The sequence below is a fragment of the Myotis daubentonii genome, chromosome 20, assembly GCF_963259705.1.
Source record: "Myotis daubentonii chromosome 20, mMyoDau2.1, whole genome shotgun sequence".
Taxonomy (NCBI): Eukaryota; Metazoa; Chordata; class Mammalia; order Chiroptera; family Vespertilionidae; genus Myotis; species Myotis daubentonii.
Window position 1 is genome coordinate 7,522,439 of NC_081859.1, and position 22,864 is coordinate 7,545,302.

The 22,864-nt window shown below is 52.7% G+C and overlaps 1 protein-coding gene across 1 annotated transcript; it reads right to left on the minus strand.

Annotated features, from left to right (window-relative positions):
- Nucleotides 1-2,560: 2,560 nt before the first annotated feature.
- On the minus strand, nt 2,561-21,479 carry MTARC1 (mitochondrial amidoxime reducing component 1). Its single transcript, XM_059677522.1, has 7 exons — nt 21,025-21,479; nt 16,240-16,413; nt 13,450-13,612; nt 11,567-11,707; nt 7,548-7,609; nt 7,388-7,459; nt 2,561-3,153 (listed from the first exon to the last, which is right to left on the minus strand). The coding sequence occupies exons 1-7, from the start codon at nt 21,330-21,332 to the stop codon at nt 3,027-3,029; spliced, it is 1,047 nt and encodes a 348-aa protein (XP_059533505.1). The 5' UTR covers nt 21,333-21,479; the 3' UTR covers nt 2,561-3,026.
- Nucleotides 21,480-22,864: the final 1,385 nt, after the last annotated feature.

A 22,864-nucleotide genomic window follows, 5' to 3' on the forward strand; every position in this document is an offset into this window, starting at 1 on the left:
TTGGCAACTCCAGCCCCAGAAGAATCTCCAAGAAACCATCATCATTCCTCCCGTGTTATGGCAGCCAGACGACAGGAACGGCTCGCAAATGAGTCATACGGGCTCAGATCCTCAGTAGCTATGCGAGCGCCGGACGATCAATTATTCACGTGTTTACAAAGAGCTTTCGGGGCTGATGTTAACCAGAGCCGCTGGCGGAGACGAGCTCGCCAGCTGTCCTCGCTGTCCTGGGCCTCCGACCAACAAGATGCTCTAATTGCTGGGCCGGTCCTGGGGAAGGGGCCCCTCCCCGAGGCCAGGCGAACGTTATCAGGTGTAAAAATACTCATCAGAAATAATGACGACGACGACGAGACTTCACGGACAGTGCTCCCAGCACGTCCCACAGAGAGAGAGAGAGAGAGATGCCAGTGAGACTTGACTTAGAACCCACACGGCTCCACCAGGACCGGAGTCTGGGCTGGAAGACAGGTCAGGGATGGGTGGAGGGTAGAGAGAAGGGAACGAAGTGGGGGAATCGAGGGCCATGGGCCTAGGAGGGAGGGAGGAGGAGCAGGAGCTGTCTAGAATGTTCTGGGACGGTCAGGGAGCATGAGGGAGGACCACCAAGGGTGATGCGATTAGGTTGGTCGATAGCCAAAGGCAAGTGAACTTGACTCCGCCCATCGGCCTTGGAAGGAGCTGGATGGGAAGTCGTTTCTCAGCCCCTTCTGTTGCTTAACACAACCCCCAGCCTGTCCGGGGAGAGTAATAGTGTGATGGAGGCGACTCGTCCTCCTGAGCCGGGGGGTGGGGGGAAGCATGGGACCTGTGGCCCCCCCAGGCCCCTCGCAGCTGCGATCCAGGGAGAGCAGGATCACAGTCAAGGCCGTGGTCTGGGCCTCCCCATGAGGACAGCGCAGTCCAAGCCGACACCGAGATCCCTCCGATCATTATTTTTTTTAAAAAAATGCATTTTTAGCCCAGTCAGTGGGGTTCAGTGGTTGAGCATCGACCTGTGAACCAGGAGCTCACAGTTCAATTCCCCATCAGAGCATATGCCTGGGTTGCGGGCTTGATCCCCAGTGCAGGGCGTAAAGGAGGCAGTCGATCCATGATTCTCTCTCAGCATCGATGATTCTCTCTCTTCCTCTCCCTTCCTCTCTGAAATACATTAAGAATATATTGAAAAATGCATTTTTATTATCCCAAAACATTGGTGGTGCGGAGCCAGAGTCTTGCCCTTGCTTGGAATGGAGAAACCTGAGATGCTACCATAACCCACGGGTTCATTTCTAGGAACATGGTGGCAGCAAACAGTGTCTGTTCCTGGTGGTGGAAGGAGATCACAGTACAGAGCGCATGCTTACGTAGGGTGGGGGCCATAGGGGCCTGGGGCAGTTCTTCTGATTGTGGTGGGAGACAGCACCATTGGGGAGGCGTGCGTTGCCATGGAAGTAAGGGTAGCTGACAGAGTGCGGCGCCTTTCATCCACCCATCCATCCACGAAGGCAGGTTTGGCAGAGAGTCCAAAGAGAGAGAATGCTTCTCCCTAAGACCCATGAACGGAGAGCTGGGCCAGGAAACCCTTGCCTCATCCCTGTGACCTTTTAAGCCCTAGTCCCATCCTTCCACGAGGGAGAAGACCGGAGGACGCATCCCACCAGAGGCCTCCTCCAGGGACCAGGACCTGTAACTTCCCAGCCTTCCCACTAACGCGCCTCTCCTGCTGACCCAGCTCCCTGCCCCCGGCTGGCGTGTCCTGGTGGTCGGAGCAGCGTCTCAAAGAGGATCAGCAAGAGGACACCCTGGGGGTGGGGAGGAAAGGGTGGTGTTCAACGCCAACTGCAGGTCTCCAGGGCCTCCGGCGGGCTGCTGGCCTTGGGAGAGCAGTGAGGCGCCCAGGACTGCCCAAAGCTACTGGTCCCCGGAATTCTTTGAGGAACATCCCTCCAGGCACACCTTAAGCATTGCACAGACCAGCCATGGCTGGTTTGGCTCAGTGGATAGAGCGTTGGCCTGCAGACCGAAGGGTTCCAGGTTCGATTCCGGTCAAGGGCACGTGCCTGGGTTGCGGGCTTGGTCCAACGTGCAGGAGGCAGCCAATCAATGATTCCCTCTCCTCGTTGATGTTTTTCTCTCTCTCTTCCTCTTCCTTCCTCTCTGGAATAAATAAAAATATATTTAAAAAAAGAAAAAAGAAAAAATTGCACGGACCCATTAAACTTAGGGAGGTGCCCTGTTGGGTATGGCACCAACACCCTGATCACACCTATGGTGGAGGCCGGGTCTGAGAGCCACGCTGCCCACCATCAGGCACTGTTGGACTGTGTCCCACTCTCAGAGTCCCGTTGGCACCTGCCTGAACTCCTGGCACTGGTGGTGACAGCCCCACGGGCCATGTCCCAGAGCCACACTTGGCTGGTCAGGCTCACCTGGCCTCCAGCCACAGCTCTGCCGAACTGCCACCCCTCCCCCAGGCACAAGCCCTCACCCCGCCCCCAGGTCAGGTCCCGCTCTCTGTGTGCCCTTTCGGAAGCTCGCCCCGGGTTCGAGGACAAAAGCCAAGTGACATCCCAGCCTTGTTTGGGGAGCTATTTAATTTCCCTTGCGTGCCCCACATGTGCGGTCAGAAAACCTTCTAGAACATGCATCTCACTCGCCCACTCCTCCTCTTTCTCTTCTCTTCTCTTTCCCTGAGGGGTGGCCATGACATGACGGAGGTGAACGCTCCAGGGAGATGAATAAAGAGGAAGAAAGAATTACTCCACCATCATAGTTTAACACTGAATTTTCAGACGCCCGTCAGGTGACTTCCTGAAGTCCCACTCAGCTATGGAGACTCTATTTTTTTTTTTTTGCCTGGAGCCTCAGGACACTGGAAACATCGAGACACAAGGAAGTCCACAAGAGCAAAGACGCGGAAATCACAGATCTCAAGCAAACGCGGAGGCGACAGCTCCAAAACACTGGACGGCAAGCGGCGGCATTTCCGAGGACAGCTTTTCAAGGCACCTGCCGGGATATCCCGGGACCTGGGGTTCCCATTACTGGTCCAGCAGGTACACGGTGTCTCCCACTCGGATGGTCCCTGGGTTTTCCGGAACCAAGTACTGTCCAAAGAGAGGCGATTTTCCATACAGTTTGTGTTGAGAAGGGTCACACAGGCGGTAACTACAGTAGGAGAGAGACCATGATGAGTGACAGCCACACAGAAGCGAGAGCTCAAGCAATACCTGGTTTCCTCTCCCCTGAGGTGAGAGTCAACCCCACGGGGCCATGCGGCCCTCCCCGTCAAACAGAACAGCGCCTCCCAGTGCGCACACCGCGGAAGTGCAAGCCGCGGCCACATCCCCGCATCATTTCTCCAGGTAACTTACGTTCCCGTATCTGATATGTGTAGACATCCGTCATCACCTTCCTTCTCCCAGACATCCCTCCTCCTGACTCCTCACGTCTGTCAGCGGGACCACCACCCCACCAGCCACTCGGAGCCCATCCCTCCCACCTCGGCCCCGGCTGTCCAGCGCTCGTCCACGGCGGCCCAGTCCTGAGTCCTTCCCGCCCCCCACCATCTGAACTTGCCTCCTTTTCTCCCCCAATCACAAGCTTGCTTCCAGCATTGCCCAGACCACGGGGCCAACTCTTACCTAGCCTCTCGTCCTCCCTCCCCCTCCTCCTCCCCCCTTCCAATTCATCCTTGACACCAGACTACATTACTTCTGCCAGTTTGCTCTGGTCTGATCATTCCTGGGCCGGGACACGATCAGTGGCTCATGAGGGCCTAAAGCCGTGGTCGGCAAACCGCGGCTCGCGAGCCACATGCGGCTCTTGGGCCCCTTGAGTGTGGCTCTTCCACAAAATACCACGTGCGGGCGCGCACGTACAGTGCGATTGAAACTTCGTGGCCCATGTGCAGAACTCAGTATTTTGTGGAAGAGCCACACACAAGGGGCCAAAGAGCCACATGTGGCTCCCGAGCCGCGGTTTGCTGAGCCGCACTTTGCCGACCACTGGCCTAAAGAAGAACCTTCCCACGCTTCAGTATAGTGTGCCACAGCCTCTGCCTGCCCTCGCCAGCCTTTTCAAACCTGTCCCCCCTGCCCCTTCCATGTCCTTAGGCCAGTGATGGCGAACCTTCTGAGCTCGGCGTGTCAGCATTTTGAAAAACCCTAACTGAACTCTGGTGCCGTGTCACATACAGAAATTTTTTGATCTTTGCCACCATAGTAAAACAAAGACTTATATTTTTGATATTTATTTTCTATATTTAAATGCCATTTAACAAAGAAAAATCAACCAAAAAAATGAGTTCGCGTGTCACCTCTGACACGCGTGTCATAGGTTCGCCGTCACTGCCTTAGGCGGCTCTGCCCAGGAGCCCTCCATATCCTGTTCCCTCTGCATTTGACTGGTTTGGTGATTTTTCCGAAATTCCTGCAGGATGCTCCTCCCCAGACCCCCGTGCATTCAAATTCTACCTCGTCCTCAAGGCCCAGCTCCATGGCGCACCCCCCAGGGAGGAAGCCCAGGACCCCCCCCCGCCCCCCGGGGAGTCACTGCCCCTCCGCAGCTGGCCCCTCCGGCCCTCACGTGCCTGGTTGGGTAGTTTGGGGCGCCTGCCTCTGTTCTACAAGATGGGGAGTCCCTGGAGGCCAGGCACTGTGTCCAAGTCCCTTCGGCTGCTCCCACCCAGCGTGGGCCCAAGGTCACCGGCGACCCATCATCGTTGGCGGGGCCGATGGATGTGCTGGTGAGTAAAACCCTCTGTTGGCAGCGGTACGGGCACCTGTGCCGGGCAGCAGACACGAGAGGCCCCCGGGAGAGCGAGCAGATGCGTGGGAACAACATGCTAAGAGTCTCCTCCTGCCCCCTCCACCTGGAGAACGTTTCCTTTCAGCGTCACGTAGGAAAGGAAAGGCTGCCTGGCCACCGTGGCTCAGTGGTTTGGCACTGACCTGGGAACCAGGAGGTCAAGGTTCAGATTCCCGGTCAGGGCACATGCCCGGGTTGTGGGCCCCATCCCCAGTAGGGGGCGTGCAGGAGGCAGCCGATCCATGAATCTCTCTCATCATGGATGTTTCTATTGCTCTCTCCCTCTCCCTTCCTCTCTGAAATAAATAAAAATATATTTTTTTAAAAAATAAAAGGGCCCTAGCTGGTTTGGCTCAGTGGACAGAGAGTAGGCTTGTGGACTGAAGGGTCCCGGGTTCGATTCCAGTCAAGGGCACATGCCTGGGTTGCGGGCTCGATCCCCAGTTGGGGGGAGGGGGGTGTGCAGGAGGCAGCCGATCAATGATTCTCATCATTGATGTTTCTATCTCTCTTCCTCTCTGAAATCAATAAAGATATATTTAAAAAAAATAAAAATAAAAGGAAAGACTAATTCCTTCCTCATCGGTTCCTGCCAGTGGACGGCCTCCGTGGGCCTCCCGGGCTGAGGTCTTGAACACACAGGCCCCCGTGGCCCCGCCGTGGGTGGCAGCATTGGGAGGCAAGGCCAGGGAGAGGCCTCCCTGCTGAGAACTTGCCTGGGGGGCAACACAGCCCCCGGGCACCACGAGGGCATGGAGGGGGGGACAGTGTGGCTCCGAGCATCCCACCCCCCCGAGCCAGGAGGCGTCTGGACACTGCTGTTTGCTTCGCTTCCCATGATTTATGTCGTGCGGCCGGGCCCTTCTAGGCCCGATTTATGACCACCTGCCCCGGGGAACATAAATTACTGCCTCCACGGCAATTTAAATCTCATGGGCGATAGGAGAAGACCCCTCGGCTGGCTGCTCTGTCTCCTGGGGGCTTAGGAGCAATGAGGGGGGCCTGGGGGGGGGGGGGGCTGCGGAGAGCCTGCGGAATTTCAGGAGAGCGAGCTGGTCCCCGTGACCCCGTGTGCCCCCCCCCTCGCTCTGTGTTTGGATCAATGGTCCTCTGTAAACACAGGCTCCATGGAGGGGGAGGAGGAGAGGCCCTACCCACGGGGGCTCTCGGGAGGCTGTGCCCCCCACGGCAGGCACCTCTGACATCCACATGGGAGGGTGCCGGGCGCCAAGGGACATGCTGGTGGCAGAGAGAGCCAGACGTACGGGAAAGGATGAGGGTCGGTTCCCCCAGCGGCTTGGCTGGTGGGACAGAGAACCATCCAGTTCTGCCCTGCCTGCTGCTTCATGGAGAACAACACCCAGAGCCCGGCCTGTGTGGCTCAGTGGTTGAGCGTCGGCCTATGAACCAGGAGGTTACAGTTCGATTCCTGGTCAGGGCCCAGGCCCAGGTTGCAGGCTCAGTCCCCAGCAGGGGGTGTGCAGGAGGCAGCGATCAATGATTCTCTCTCATCATAGATGCTTCTGTCTCTCTCTCCTTCTCCCTTCCTTGCTGAAATCAATAAAATATATAAATATTTTAAAAGAAGAATAGTGCAATGAATCCACAGTTACCACCCAGATTCTATTTATCAAGATTTTTTTTTAAAATATATTTTATTGATTTTTTACAGAGAGGAAGGGAGAGAGATAGAGAGTAAGAAACATCGATGAGAGAGAAACATCGATCAGCTGCCTCCTGCACACTCCCTACTGGGGATGTGCCCGCAACCCAGGTACACGCCCTTGACCGGAATCGAACCCGGGACCTTTCAGTCCGCAGGCCGACACTCTATCCACTGAGCCAAACCGGTTTCGGCTATTTATCAAGATTTTGACACATTTTTTTCCCACGTTACTTTTTGTTGTTGTTAATCCTCACCCGAGGATATTTTTTCCATTGATTTTTTAAAATTTTATTTTCGAGAGAGTGGGCGAGAAAGAGAGGGAGGGAGAGGGAGAGAGAGAGAAACATCAATGTAGACACATCGATTCATTGTCTCCTGCACACCGCTGACTGGGGCTGAGGATTGTACGTGCCCTTGACCAAGGATCGAACCTAAGACCCTTCATTCCATGGGCCAACGCTCTAACCACTGAGCAAACCAGCCAGGGCTCCCATGTCTTTTTTTTTTTTTTTTTTTTTTTTTGCTAAAATAATCTGCAGCACATCCCAGACATCATGTCACCTCCCCACATCTTCTTCCAAACATATGGACGTGTCTCGCACCCCCACAACGCCATTATCACACCTAATACATTCTGGTATCATCTAATACTCTGCCCGAGATGAAATTTGCCAAAATAGCTACACAACGTGAGTCTGTTTTTTAATTGGTTTGTTTGCATCATGAGTTCTCAATGAAAAATAAAACCATGTGTGCAAGCAGGCACCCTGGGGACCAGCCCCCCCAGAGTGGTTCCCAGATCCCAGTCCTGAGGGCCCGTCAGCTCTAAGGCTCTGTGTGTGTGTGTGTGTGTGTGTGTGTGTGTGTGTGTGTGTGTGTGGTGGCGTTTCACTGCTTCTTCTTAGAGATATCACAGCCCATTCCTACCTCTTCAGGGTCTCCAGCGGCTCCTGCCTGCCCATGACGCCCGTGTCCGGGTCCACGGTGGTTGAAACGCACCTGCACACACAGACCCAGAGCATCACACGGGGACAGAGGGGCCTTGTCCCGCCCCTCCCTGTCCCGGGCAGCGGCGGAAGGGCCTTACCTGGAACAAGCCATCACCCTCTTCAGTTCCACGTCCCCAATAAGAAGCTTGTGCCACGCATCCTAGGGGACAGGACGCAACAGTCACGTGAGCACTCGGCAGCCCTCGCCCCGACCGACGTGACCCTCGCATCCAAGATGGCAGAGTTCACATCAGTCCCGTGAAGACACGCCCCTTCCTGCCCCTCTCTCTGCCTTTCATGTGTCAGTTCATTCACCTGAAGTGAAATGCTCCCTTTTCCTCTCACTTGTCAAACTGTGATGGAAGCCCGCCTCCTACAGGAAGCCACCCTGATTGATGCTGCCGGACACAAAGGGATGGGGAAATAAGGGGGCAGAAGGAGTGGGGGAAAGCGAGGAGGGGGGCTGGAGAGCCTGTGTCAGATCGCTTTGTGTGCGACTGAGGTGGAGTAAGACCCTTCGGTCACTGCACATGTGAGTCTGTACCTCCTCCGGCCAGATGGGAACAGATCAGCAGCAGGCTCAACAACCTCGTTCCCTTTGCGTCTGCGCTGGAGGTGCACAAAGCGCCCAGCCCAGGAAGCTCCCCCTATGGCCGTCCGGCCGGAGTCGCTGGCGCCTACTTTTCAGAACAAATCGACTCAATGGACTGCGCGCCCTCCGGCCCAGCAGGGGAGACACGACATACAAATGTGAAACACTGAACAGCCAGCGTTCATTTTAAAAGTCTCAGAGACACAGAGGAAAGGCCTTAGAACAGCGGTTCTCAACCTGTGGGTCGTGATACCTTTGGGGGTCGAACGACCCTTTCACAGGGGTCGCCTAAGACCATCGGAAAACACATCTATAATTACATATTGTTTTTGTGATTCATCACTATACTTTCATTATGTTCCATTTGTAACAATGAAAATACATCCTGCATATGATATTTACATGATGATTCATAACAGTAGCAACATTACAGTTATGAAGTAGCAACTTTTATGGTTGGGGGTTCCCACAACATGAGGAACTGTATTTAAAGGGCCAGAAGGTTGAGAACCACTGCCTTAGAAGGTCTCAGGGCAGGTGCTGGTGTCACAGTAGGAGGCAGCGTTCTGGGGGTTTAGAGAGCGGATCTTCAGGCTGCTGGGGTCACGGGAGGTTTGATGGGAAAGGTGGGATCTGAACCGAGTCTTCCAGGCGGAGATTCTGAGAGGCACAAGGACGCATGCGGGGGCGGAGAAGGGGGGCGGGGGGGGGGTGCCTCCGGGCATCATTAGAAGGAAGGACATGGGAAGAGGGGATCTGATTGCAGCCTGACCTTCCTACCCTCAGAGGCAGGCCCTCGGCCTGAGGCCTGAAGATAAAAGCCGGGAGTTCAAAGGGACCTGCCCAGTACTTTGTGGATCATAACCCTGAGGCAGAACTCCACACTCAGAATTTTACCTCTAAGAGTCTACATTGCTCTTTAAAAAAAAAAAAAAATGTATTTTTATTGAGTTCAGAGAGGAAGGGAGATTGAGAGAGGGAGACAGAAATATCAGTGATAAGAGAGATTCATGGATCGGCTGCCTCCTGCACGCCCCAAACTGGGGACCGAGCCCGCAACCTGGGCATGTGCTCTGGCCAGGAATCGAACCGTGACCTCCTGGTTCATAGGTCGATGCTCAACCACTGAGCCACACTGGCCGGGCAGTGCATATTATTCTTGGCATGTGTATTGCAGGTTTTTCTTTTAAATCAGGAAATGGGCCTCTTAACTGTATATTTCACCAATAGTCCAGAAAGCTGGACAGCTTGGTATAAAGCAGCCCCAGCCTGTTCTGTGTTCATTTCCCCACCAGGGGGCACTGACATCATATAAAAACATAAAACATCCAAAGGAAGAGAAAGGAGTTCCAGTTAGGAAACCTAGTTTAAGCAATAGCCCTAGAGGCCCTTTGATGTGCGATGAAAACTGTTAGTTTCAAGCTAGCTGGTTTGGCTCAGTGGATAGAGCACTGGACTGCGGACTGGAAGGTCCCGGGTTCGATTCCGGTCAGGGGCACACGCTTGGGTTGCAGGCTCGATCCCCAGTGGGCGGCGTGCACCTGCAGCGGATTGATGATGCTCTCTCATCATTGATGTTTCTGTCTCTCCCTCTCCCTTCCTCTCTGAAATCAGTAAAAATATTTTTTAAAAAACTGTTAGGAACTGACTCACAGGTAAATTAGGTAAAAAACTCCACCATATCAGGCATCTATCTGGCAAAGGGGACGAAAAGGAGGAACTGTTGCTCGTTCAGTGCACACTGCGGGCCCAGAGCTGTGTTAAACGCTGGCGAAGAGCTCACGAAAGCCCTCCTACCAGGACACAGGGCCTGGAGGTGATCAGAGACAACGCTTCCAGGGAGGGGGCTTGTAATCTGGGCTTTTAAAGAAGGCCAGGGGCGCCCTGACCAGGTAGCTCAGTTGGTTAGAGCCCTGTGCCAATGTACCAAGGTTGCAGGTTCGATCCCCGGTCAGGGCACATACAAGATCAACCAATGAATGCACAACTAAGTAGAATCACAAATCAACATCTCTCTCTCTCTCTCTCTCTCTCTCTCTCTCTCTCTCTCTCTCCTAAAAGGAATTAAAAAAAAATTTTTTTTTAAAAAAGGTCAGGTCAGGGGATTCTAAGTGGGCCAAAGGGCAAGATTCGAGGTGACCAGCAGGGAAGTGAAGAGGTAAGGGAGTGAGCCACGGAGATGTGTGAGGGAAGGTATGTCCGGCAGAAGCACCAGCAAGTGCAAAGGTCCTGGGGTGGGAAGGAGCCCAGGGTGGCTGGAGCAGAGACAGAGGGAGAAGAGGGGAGCGACAGGACACGGAGCCCTGGAGCTGGCCGGGTGCGGGATCACACAGGGCCTCGACCGGCACCGTGAAGATGCCATGTGTTCCTTGAAGAGAGATGGGAAACCAGGAGGGTGACAGGGATGTGACTTACAGGCGTCCTCTGACCATGTACGATGGAGGCGTTAGGGTAGAAGCAGAAAGACCAGTGTGTGAGAGAGGATGGTGACATGGCCCGCCCGGGGAGGGCGAGGAGGAGAACGGGAGGAAGACAATGCCACCAGGATTTGTCCACCATTTGAATGTGGGAAATGAGAGAGAGAAGAAAAAAAGGGGGGTCCCAGTTTGGGGGCCTGAGCAAGTACATGGGAGTCGGAATGTGGGAGTCAGAGCCACCAGACACCGAGACGGGCCAGGCTGGCGGAGCAGGCGCTGGGGGACACTCAGCCTCGGTCTCGGACCTCCTGACGTTGAGATTAGCATCCACGTGGAACAGAAGGGAGCAAGGATGCTCATTAGGCGTCTTCAGAGGGGAGAAGGGTCCGGAGAACAGGCCAGAAGCTTGAGTGGAGACCGAGGCTGCTCCGCACTGAATGTGTGCGTCTGCCCAGGCTTCTGATGTAAAAACTGGGCCTCCAGCAGCCGCGGTGGGAAGGCCAGTCTCCCCCAAGAGGCCACCGGCCAACCAGCAAAGCACCTTCCACCACAGGAGCACTCCCCGTCCCTGTCCCAGGGTCCCGGCGCCTCACATGCTCTCTGCTAAGGACACCTGGCTCAAAAACCCGTCTGCTTCCTGGGGATTCTCCTAGGACACCTCAGACCCGGAACGCTCCCCAAAGCACATCTCTGCCTTGTCTACATCTGTGACCCCCGCCTCCCCAACACTGATCGGGTGCACAGGAAATCAAAAAAGGAACTGCTGTGTCGTGCAGGGCCAATAAATAATGCATCCTTATGCCAGAACCGGTTTGGCTCAGTGGATAGAGCGTCGGCCTGAGGACTCAAGGGTCCCAGGTTCGATTCCGGTCAAGGGCATGTACCTTGGTTGCGGGCACATCCCCAGTGGGGGGCGTGCAGGAGGCAGCTGATCGATGTGTCTCTCTCATCGATGTTTCTGGCTCTCTATCCCTCTCCCTTCCTCTCTGTAAAAAATCAATAAATTATATTTAAAAAAAGAAAGAAAGAAAGAAATAATCTAATGTCACTTCAAAGACTCTCGGACCTTTAAAAAAAAGTTAAGTCCAAGGGAAAAGGCAAGTGTTACCTCTGCGTAGACGCCACACCCCGAAATGACGATATTGGGCCTGAAGTTCATTGCCTGCACCTTCTTCTCCAGCCTGGAGTTGAGATCCGCCAGCGAAGCCTCGGACAGTATCAGGAGCGGGCTGGTGTCAGAGTAAGCGACCTGATGAAGAGACAAATCGTTCTCACACAAAGGATTTCGCAGAGGTCCGGCGGGTCTACTCCGTGGGACCCTCCCTTCTCCCTCCTCCAATCTCCTTAAATATTTCCCTAGTTCCTTTTAAGTGTATTTTTATTGATCCCAGAGAAGAAGGGGGAGAGAGAGAGAAACATCAAGTGCATCAATGATGAGAGAGAACCATTGATCGGCTGCCTCCCGCACACCTCCCGCTGGGGATCGAGCCTTAGACCTGGGCATGAGCCCTGACTGGGAAGCGAACCAAGACCTCCTGGCTCATAGTTCGGTGCTCAACCATTGAGCCACGCAGGGCGGGCCTTTTTATAAAAAAGTTAGTGATTCGGAAGGCCTTGCAGATAACGGGAATTATATGACGGAGTGAAGTGGACATGAACTTGGGATCTTGGAGCTGTCGGTGGGCAGATGTCCTTGGGGAGGTCACTCCAGCTTTTCAAGCCTCTAGTTCAGTGGTTCCCAACCTTCTGGCCCTTTAAATACAGTTCCTCATGTGGTGACCCAACCATAAAATTATTTTCGTTGCTGCTTCATAACTGCAATGTTGCTACTGTGATGAAACGTAATGTAAATATCTGATATGCAGGATGGTCTTTGGCGACCCCTGGGAAAGGGTCGTTCGACCGCCAAAGGGGTCGCGACCCACAGGTTGAGAACCGCTGCTCTAGAGCGTCAGCCTGCAGACTGAAGGGTCCTGGGTTCGATTCTGATCAAGGGCACATACCCGGGTTGTGGGCTTGGTCCCCAGTAGGGGGCCTGCAGGAGGCAGCCGATCAATGATTCTCTCTCATCATTGATGTTTCTCTCTCTCCTTCGCCCTTCCTCTCTGAAATCAATTAAAAAAAAAAAAAAAAAGACTCCTGCTGACCGTGACTTGTTTAGTGGCCCTAGTAATGGAACTACACAGCAATGTGCTCCCACCCCCACTGTTACGATGACTTGGTGCAGCCTTGTTCCTGGAAGAGCCGGTGTAGTCATTTAAAATCTGAGGATCCCCAGACACACACCTATGTGCCCCATGGTGATCTGACCCCAACTGCAAACTGTAAAAAGGCCGGACTCAGAGCATGAGCCTGCAGACTGAAGGGCCCCGGGTTCGATTCCGGCCAAGGGTATGTACCTTAGTTGTAGGCTCCTCCCTGGCCCGGGCCCTGGTTGGGGTGCGTGTAGGAGGCAACCAATCGATCGATGTGTCTCTCTCACATCGATGTTTCTCTCTGTCTTCCCTTCTCTCTTCCACTCTCTCTAAAAATCAATGGAAAAACATCCTCGGGTGAGAATTTAAAATGATAATAATAATAATAATAATAATAATAATAATAATAATAATAATAAAATGCCAGATGGATGCAGCCACAGAATGGAGCAGAAGTGACTGCCACAGACCAGTTCTGAAAGCTAGGAGCACCAGCAGGCTTATGTAAACAGCAAGGGGATGCTCGCAGCCAAAAATGCAGGCGTCTCCCCCAAATCAGCAAACACAGATGATGCCCCCAAGGGAACAGCTGCATTTTTGCCGACTGCAATCACAGGGGTGGGGGGAGGGACACCTGCCTGGGGGAGGCCACTTGTGGGGGCCAGGGGACCACCAGGCAAAAACACAGCACTGAGCTCAGCAGACATGCGCCCCCCCAGCCCAAGGGGCTCTCAGCTCCGAGGAAGCCTGCCTCCCATCGGTCACCCGAGGGCCAAGACCAAGGGCGCTCTCTCACCTGGTCCGTGGGCCGGAACGCATCCTTTATCTGGTGTGCCTTTCTCGGTCGCATGTGAGGCTCGAAGTGCACCAGGCGGTAGGGCTGGGTCTTCAGGAAGCTGGTGATCCACTGGGCGGCCGCCTCGCCACAGTCCCGGCCCTCGATCTCCAGGTCGTGCACCCTGCAGGGGGCGGCAGGAGCTAAGAGTGGGCCTGGCTTTGCCAATCTGGGGCCCTGCCCCTGCCCCACCCGTATCAGAGACCCTGCCCCACCCTGTGACGTCACCGTCATTCCTTCAGTATCAGGGGACGTGATGTTAGCCTGTCCCTGCTTCGGTGAATATCCAGTTTTCCCAAAACCATTTCTCAAAGAGACTGTCCTTTCCCCAGCAATTACTCTTGGCTCTTTTGTCAAATATTAAGCGACTTTGTAGGCGTGGGTTTATTTCTGAGCTCTTGATTCTGTTCCGTTGGTCTGTTGTCTAGTATTTTTATGCCGGTAAGGTTTTGATTATCGTGGCTTTGAAGTGTGGTTTGAAATCAGGAAGTGGGATGCCTCCAGCTTTGTCCTTTCCCCCCCTCCCCCCCTCAAGATTGCTTTATTCGGGGTAATTTGAGGTTCTATGCAAATTTTAGGATTGTACTCTTTTATTTCTGTGGCAAATGTCATTGGCATTTGGGCCGGGATTGCACTGAATTAGTAGGTGACTTTGGGTAGGTTGGACCAGCGGATTTTTGACATCTTTGCCCTGAGAGTCTGAGCATTTCTCATTTGCAATTTCCAAACAGATTCTTGTTTGGTCTTTGGGACAGGGGCCAAAGCCTGTACGAGATCATGTAGAAAGTTTTCACGCCATTGCAAATGGATTAAAAATTAAGGGATAAAAATTTTCACCACAAAAAAGTATGGGTAACTATCTAACCGTGGCAAACAGGAGCCAGGATATAGACAGACGTGAAATGTAAATTGCATTAGGCATATTAAAAATGCACATTAAATCAACATGAAATCCCCATTTCCCCCATACAAATGGCAAAATATCTTTGACCATAACGGTCAGAAAGTAATGAGAGAGATATGCCCAATACATCGCTCGTGGCTGTAGAGCTGGTATAACCATTCTGCAAAGGAATATGTCAAAAGCTCAATAGCTTTTGATTCTAACAAAACCACTGCTAAATTTCCCCCCCCTAAGGAAATAATAAGAGGTATTAACAAAGACTTATCTATAATAATAAAAGCGTAATATGCTAATTAGACCGGACAGCCGAACGACCTTCCGGACGTCCTTCCAGATGTCCTTCTGGACGACCTTCCAGACGAAGCCGGGCCTGCGAGGGCCAAGGCAAGCCGCCACGGTGGCTGCGAGGGCTGAGCCCCTTGCACGAATTTCATGCATCGGGCCTCTAGTGAAGATACTTATCACATTCTGCCTCATACCTGGGAAAAAAATTAAAAACAATTCAAATGTCTAAAAGTGGGGACGTGTTAAAATGCAGAAAGGACACCCACAGAAGGCAACATTTTTCCAACATAAAAAATGGCATTTTAGAAGATTTTTTTTAATGATGTAAGAAAATATTTATCAACTTAAGTATATAACAGTATTCAAAACTCTGATTTTTTTTGAATCGTTTCAATTTGGTTTTAAAAATATTAGCCATAATTTTTATGACATTTTGAAAGTCTATTTATAGGTACAGAACAATGGGTTTTGTTAAACTGTATCACATTTATACTTGCAAAAATTTATTTCATTGTTATTAGTAGGAATTTTATTGGTTCAATAAAATTGGCAAAACTAAAAAAAAATACTCTCTTGAAAAAAAAAATATATATTAGCCATAGAAACAGAAAGGAAATATGACAAAATATTAACTATAGCTATTTCAGATGGGTTTTGTTTATCTTTTTTCTTTTTTTCTGGTATTTTCCAATTTTTCAACTATGAATATATATTTGTTTTATAATCAGAATAAAACACACCAATTAAAACAGAAGCATATTATTATGTTTTAAAACTCCAGGTATTCTAGAAATTATATTGGTTATATAACTGGTTGCATTCTATGAACTTTCGGGGGTCTTGGACCTTTTTGGCTAACTACATTTTTTGATGTGACACGCTCTACAATACGGATTACCTTTAGCATTTCTAATGCAAAATGCAGCAACCGGAACAAACGTGTAATTAGACCACATTTTAATTTTCCCCACAAGAGGATATAAAAACCATCTCTACGCCTGATTTCTCAGAAGCCGTGCTAGTTTCCCCGGAATCACTGCTTCCTGTCGCCCCTTCTGACGTTGGGGGGAAAAGGGGCTCCTGGCTGACTCTCCCGCTCACTGGGACTCCAACCCCCGGTGACTGCAGGTCCCAGCTGCCTGTTTCTGTTCTGGAACCTCCTTTTATTACGCCTGAATATCACGGGTCGCAGAGCCCTCACTCACACTGGGAAGGTTCCTCGTCTTTCCAGGCAGAGTAGGGCCAGTCCAAGGCCATCCATCGGTCTCATCTCACCTCTTCCAGGCCCCTCCCCCCAGTCCCTCCCACCCCACGCTGGTCCTTTAGCCTCTGGGGGTGTCATCTGTCCCTCGCTGACAGGTCCATACGCCTTTGTCCCCGGGGTGTTCCAACACGGGGCTTCTATGGCCGTCAGCCCCACATGAACACACACTTCTGAACCTTCATGATCCTGAGCGTGTGGGATCCATAGCTAATTGCTGGCCACCTCTCTGGGGATTCCCTCCGAAATGCGAACTTTCTCCAAACACTCACGCCGGGGCTAAGAACGGCCATCGGCTCACCTGCACTTGAGCACGGGGTTGGTGGCGGGCGTCTCGATGGGCAGCAGCAGGTCCGGCGTGTAGGCTGCACTGAGGGTCAGGGTGTCCCCCTCGCAGGTCGGGGACACCAGGACCAGGCGAGGCTCCTGGCGAGCGGTCACCATGTTCCCTGCCTCGTTGATCACCAGCCAAAACCTGCCATTTGCAAAAGACGAGATGTGCGCGGACCGCTGTGAAGCCACGGCCAGCGCGGCCTCAGGTTCAAAGACTTGGAGAAAGGGCTGACGTGCAAATTAAAACACAAGACGAGAAACATAAATCTGAAAGTATGGGGGAAGCCAGCTGTGAGCCTGGTACAAGAGACCAAGTTCCACTGAGTCTCCGTTCCCATCTGCGTTTATTTACTAGAATACAAAATTGCCTTTTAGGAATGCCAGCAGACATATCAAAGGTGATTGTTTAGGTAAACCGTAAGATGATCAGGTTGGGGGAGTCCGCTTTAGGCCACAGAGTCAGCAGTAGGTAATAAAATGCAAATATTCACCCTGTGAATATCAAAGAGCCCAATTCAGCCTTCTGGCCAGACTTCTCCATTTATATTAATTACTACTGATATTGGTTCTCAGCAGACAGCCATGACAGGCTGCCTGTCTGCAGGGCCTCCAGTCACGCACGGTCACCTCTGAATCCCTCCCCGTTAGCCTGTTGTGTGAGTGACTGTGTCTGTCTGTCTGTCTGTCCAAAACATCAGCTCAGCAGCCCAGCAAGATGGAGTCTTTTAGTTCATTGCAAAAGGTTCTCATAGCCGCTCAAGCATCTGACATAATTTCTACAGGACATTTTTGAGCTCCGTGATGGAGGGCACAGAAATCAGAGATGTGAGTTACATATTCATCTCAAATGAAAGCCTGATCACTTTCGTTCAGCCCGCCCCAAGGAAATGACAATAATGTATTTCCCAGAAAGCGCTCAAGGCCCGCAGAGGCTGACACACAGTAGGGCTCTTGCACGCTGAGGTGCCAAGGATCTTGCTATATTGTTCACAGAGCTTGGAGTTCAGTGACCACATTCAATGCCACACACGCCTTGCCAAAGCCACCCTCCCCTTTCAAAAAAGGGTAATGTTTCTGTATTCAGAACTGTGAATTCCGCAATTTACCGAAAGGTCTATTGTTAATAGGGACAATGGTATTCCTGGCCAGTTCTCCTGGTCTAGAGGTACTTCCCAGAAAGAGAAAAAAAAGAAAAGAAAGAATAAGAGCAACAGAAAGAACCATTTCCATGAGAAGAACAATGCAATTGTGTAAGTTGCCTCACAGCTCCCAAGGGCGCTAAACATAATGATGTTTGAGTAACTTCGGTTCACACTGGATTGGATGATTACCATTGCAGAGGTGAGCTTGTGCTATGGGGATCTGTAGACATAGGAAAAAAATATGGCCCTAACTGGTTTGGCTCAGTGGATAGAAGGTTTGGCCGGCGGACTGAAGGGTCCCAGGTTCGATTCCAGTCAAGGGCATGTAGCTTGGCTGGGGGCTCAATCCCCCAATAGGGGGTGTGCAGGAGGCAGCTGATCGATGTTTCTCTCTTATCAATATTTCTAACTCGCTATCCGTCTCCCTTCCTCTCTGTAAAATCAAACTATATATATAAAAGCCTAATAAGCAAATTGTCCCCACGGGAGTTCGACCGGGAGTTCCATCGCTTGCTATGACATGCACTGACCACCAGGGAGCGGCATGGAATGAAGGAAGGCCCCAGCTGGCAGCAGGAAGGAAGGGCCTGGCCAGCAGCTGGAAGGCCCAATTGGCCCTGATCGCCAGCCAGGCTTAGGGACCCTACCCGTGCACCATATTCATGCACCGGGCCTCTAGTACATATATATGGAAGAAAATATGGCAGGTACTTTGGGACATCACCCCCAGCCGGTCGTCAGGGTTGAGGTGTGCAGCTACATTAGAAGGAGGTCAATGTAAGCTCTTCCCTGAACTACCCTCTCATCGGCCCCTCACCCTGGATGTGGACAGGGGTCTGCCCTGGGCCAAGTCCTTGGTTCCAGCACATGAATATTCTTTCTAGCAACCTTTCCTAGTAACCATGGTGTCTGATCTTTCTAAAACACAAATCTGACCCTGTTGCCCCCTAACTCTGCAGCTAGGCAGGTGTGGTCACCTCCCTGTGTCCTCACACCTGCCTGCCTTTCTCTTTCTTTTTAATTTTTTGTTGCAGTTTAATCTATATAACATGAAATACCCGGCATACTCTTGGGTATACACCCGAAAGAACTAGAAACAGGGACTCAGAGATGTGTACACCGATGTTCACAGCAGCATTCTTCACACATGATGCCAAAGGGCGGAGGCAACCCAGTGTCCATCAATAGGGAATGAATGTTTTTTTATTTTTTTTCATTTTTGTTAAATGTATTTCTTTATTGGTTTCAGAGAGGAAGGGAGAAGGAGAGAGAGATAGAAAGATCAATGATGAGAGAGAATCATTGATCGGCTGCCTCCTGCACGCCCCCTACTGGGGATTGAGCCCGCAACCCAGGCATGTGCCCTTGGCTAGAATCGAACCTGGGACCCTTCAGTCCGCAGGCCGATGCTCTATCCACTGAGCCAAGCCGGCCAGGGCTGAATGTTTTTTTTTAAATGTGATTTTAAGCATTTGTAAGTGCACAACTCAGTGGCATTAAGTACAGTCACAGTGGTATGCAAGCACCACCACTATCTGTGCCTGTAGCTGTCTCTTTATTTTGTAGCCAGATTCCACGAGGCAACGTAAGGGCGTGGTGACAACGTTCTCATGGGTTTCGAATCTACTCAATCACATGCACCTGAACTCCACCAAGCCCACATCACTCAGGCACGTGGGGCCACGTGTTCAGACCATAGGTTCAAGCTCACAACGATGGCTTTTGGCTATAATTGTGCTGGGAGGGCTCTGCCCTCCAAGCTGGGACTTGCACGTGGCCATGAGAGGACTGTGCCCTCTCATCAGTCTGAGGCTTGCACCTGTCCAAACACTGTAGCCACTCTCCACAACTATCGATTTCCAAAACCTTTGCTCATCTCAAACAGACACTCTGTACCCATTAAGCAATAGCTCCCCATCACCCTCTCCCCACAATCCCTGGTAACCTCTCGCCCATCTCTATGAATTTGCCTATTCTCCATACTTCATGGAAGTGGATTCATGTAGTATTTTTCCTTGCGTCTGGCTTACTTCACTTAATATAATGTTCTCAGGATGTATCTATGCTATAGCACGTATCAGAACTCCAGTCTTTCTTTCGCCAAATAATATTCCCTTGTGTGTACACACCACATCATGCTGACCCACTCACCTGATGATGGACAACTGGGTTGGTTCCACCTTTCGGCCGCTGTGAATAACGCTGCAATGACTCTGGGGTACAGTGTTTATCCAAGCCCCCGTTCCCGATCGCTTTGGTAAATACCGAAGAGGACGCTAGCCTTCCCGTCCCACCCCCATACCTGTCTCCTCAAGCTCAGGGTCTTTCCCCAGTGTATCTCCTCTTTCTAGAATGTTCATCTCCCCACGGGCTTGCCGGGAAAATTCATCATCATTTTTACATTTTCAGCTCAAGTGACGATGCCGTTCCCTCCCGTCGTTCCCTCCCGTGCGTCCTGGCACTTGTCACACTGAGTCAGCTGTCACTCAGGACTGCATCTCTGGGTCACATTTCTGGGCGGCAGGGCAATGAAGAATGTGCCCCAGTGTCTGGCACAAATGCCAGCTCTTATCACTGCCCACTGTACCATGAGCTCAGTCCACCTATGTTCAACTGACTCCGGGAAATGGCAATGAACGCCCTTGGCCTCTGGGCCTACAGAATGGATGCTACCATCCTCCGGAGTCCTCCCTGTAACCCGGGGGGATAGCTGGGACTGTTGGCTTCCTCCCTGAAGCCAGATGCATCGCTCACCTTTCCAAGGTGTCACGATGCCCTCTACCCGGGGAGCAGGAAGAAAGCTACAGGCCCTCAGCCCTGTGTCACCCACAGAAGCTGTGAGGGCTGCTCGGGGCGGAAGGAGTGTGAGGTCCAGCTTATAATGAGGCCGGCGATGGCCTGAAGCCAGACCCCGAGGAGGACAAAGCCACCTGCTGAGGGCCTATTCGCAGCCCTCGCGGAACCCCAGGAGTTCGCGTCACTGAACCCCAGGAATTCACAGGGATTGTGCCTACCCAGTAGGGCATGAATAGAGCCACTATTCTACACGCACGTGGCTCTGAACCGGTGCTGAACCCATCAAAACCAGCTTGAGAGAATTAGGGGGAATATTCGCTCAGCACGTGTTTTTGTTTTTGTTTTAACTGACACAGTAAAATGACAATGCAATGGCGCTTTTTAAGCTGCAAGAAACTTGAGCTTCAAGTTTCCATCCTATCCTGTGCCCGGCCTGGGGGCGCTCTTTGAAGGCTGTGCTGGGAGGTGGCTCCAAGTTGCCCCAAGTTCTCAAGAGACAGTGAGAAAAAATAGCGGGGCGCGGCGGGGGGGGGGGGGAACCCTAGCTCAGGGCTTCTGCTGGGGCCCGATGCCACACCTGAGCGCAAGATGCGCGAGAGCCCTTGGGAGGTGGAAAGCCAGCCAGCCCGGGGGACAGCAGGTGGCAGCCCCGGGCGCGCAGCTCGAGGGGATGCAACCCTTTCTCTGTTCCCTGTCCCACCCACTCCCGGTTGCGGGAAGGACCTGTGAGCGACCCCGCGGCCTCCCGCGCCCACCCCATCCCCAGCAGATCCCCGCTGCCCATCGCCATCCCCACCCCGCGGAGCCAGCGGTACCTGTCCCGCAGGTGGCCGCTGCGCAGCCCCAGGGCGGTGCACTCGGCCTCGCTCACCGCCACCCCCTTGCAGGACTTGACCGGGTAGATCCACAGCTGCGCCACGGTGCCCACCTGCCGCCGCCGGCGCCACCTGCGCCGCACCCGGCGCCAGAGGGCCGTGCCCAGCGCCACGGTGCCCAGACCCAGGCCCAGCGCCACGGCGCCCAGGCCCAGGCCCAGCGCGGCCGACCCGAGCCAGGAGGGCCTGGGCGGCTCGGGGAGGCGCAGCACCCGCACGCAGAGGTGGTTCAGCGCCGAGGCGTCCATGTCCGGCGGCTGCAGGCGGCGGGTGTGCGGGCAGTGGACCCGGTCACCGCGATCACGTGCGCACCAGCCCCGGCTTGCGGGGGAGGGACGGGGGGAGGTGCTGGGGTGGTGACCCTTGGACGGAACCCTGGAGGGCAGCTCCGGAACCCCCGCCCTCCCGGCCTATCAGAGGGCCGCGTCCTCCCGAAGGGTGGGACCAGGGCGCGGGGAGGGACCAGGGCGCGGGGCGGGACCTGGGCGCGGGGTGGGATCGCCGCTCAGCCTCCAGTACTTGGGGCAGCCAGGCGCGTGACTAACGCCACCAGCGGCCAATTGATTGATTTATCTACTTGTGGCCTGTTTATTCAACCTAAAATGGACAGAGAGAGAACATGTGCAAGACAAAGCCTGAGTTCGAGTTAGAAACCAGGCGGCGGCAGCTCCCAGGCTTGGGGAGAGTGGGGAGCAGGTGCGCCCCGGTGTCCTCGCCCCCCTCCCAGGGGCGGGAGTCTGGGGACAGACGAATTTGTCCTGTTCATTCTCCAACCTCAGGGCACCCTCTCCCTCTCCCCGAATCCAGGAATTGTGTTCAGGGCACACAGATCAGCGTTGCTTCAGCTATTGGGGTCCATCCATGCGCTCACCTCTTCCCTCCCCCAAATGTTGTCTGGTGGGCGGCCTAGGGAGATAGAGTAACACATCCCAGAACGACGCAGGACTTTGGACCCCATATTCTCTAAGGAAAAGACAGCCCCCAAACCTTAAATTTTATGGATTTCTATTTCTCTCTCCCTAATTTCTCTTCAGAAATTTCTAAAAAATATATTTTTATTGATTTCAGATAGGAAGGGAGAGAGAGATAGAAACATCAATGATGAGAGAGAATCATTGACTGGCTGCCTCCTGCACACCCCACACTGGGGATCGAGCCCTTGGCTTGGGCATGTGCCCTGACCGGGAATCGAACCGTGACCTCCTGGTTCATAGGTTGACGCTCAACCACTGAGCAACGCAGGCCAGGCATATCTTTAGAAATTTAAAGGGAAGATTTCGCTTCTCTGTGTTAATGGTGTACTTTAAAGTTAGCATGATTTTTCATCGTTTCCACAATTTACTCAGGGGTATGGCGAAGTGACCACCTTCCCCTCACAGGGAAACAAGGGCGGGTACAGCCGCTCCTACGGGCCACTGGGAAGTCTCCTCCCAGCCACCCACCGGCCATCTCGGTCAGATGGACTGTACCCCCTGACCCCTGAGGTCCCGTCCCCCACCAGGGACAGGAGGTAATGTTTGTGGGGTCGGAATGCATCTCCACCAGGCAATCGAAAGGGTAAATGGCAGTGACTGAAGTTCTAATATAAAGTGAGAAAGCCCTGGAAACAGACTCATAAATACCAAAGAAGTAAAACATTTATTAATAGTAGAGGAAGCACAAAATTATAAGTCGGTGAATTCATTCACATATTTATCACTTCAGTGGGAATTTTTGCTGCGTCATGCCAAAAAAGTTCATTTCTCTTGGTTACCAAAATGAAAATGATTTGCGCCTAAGA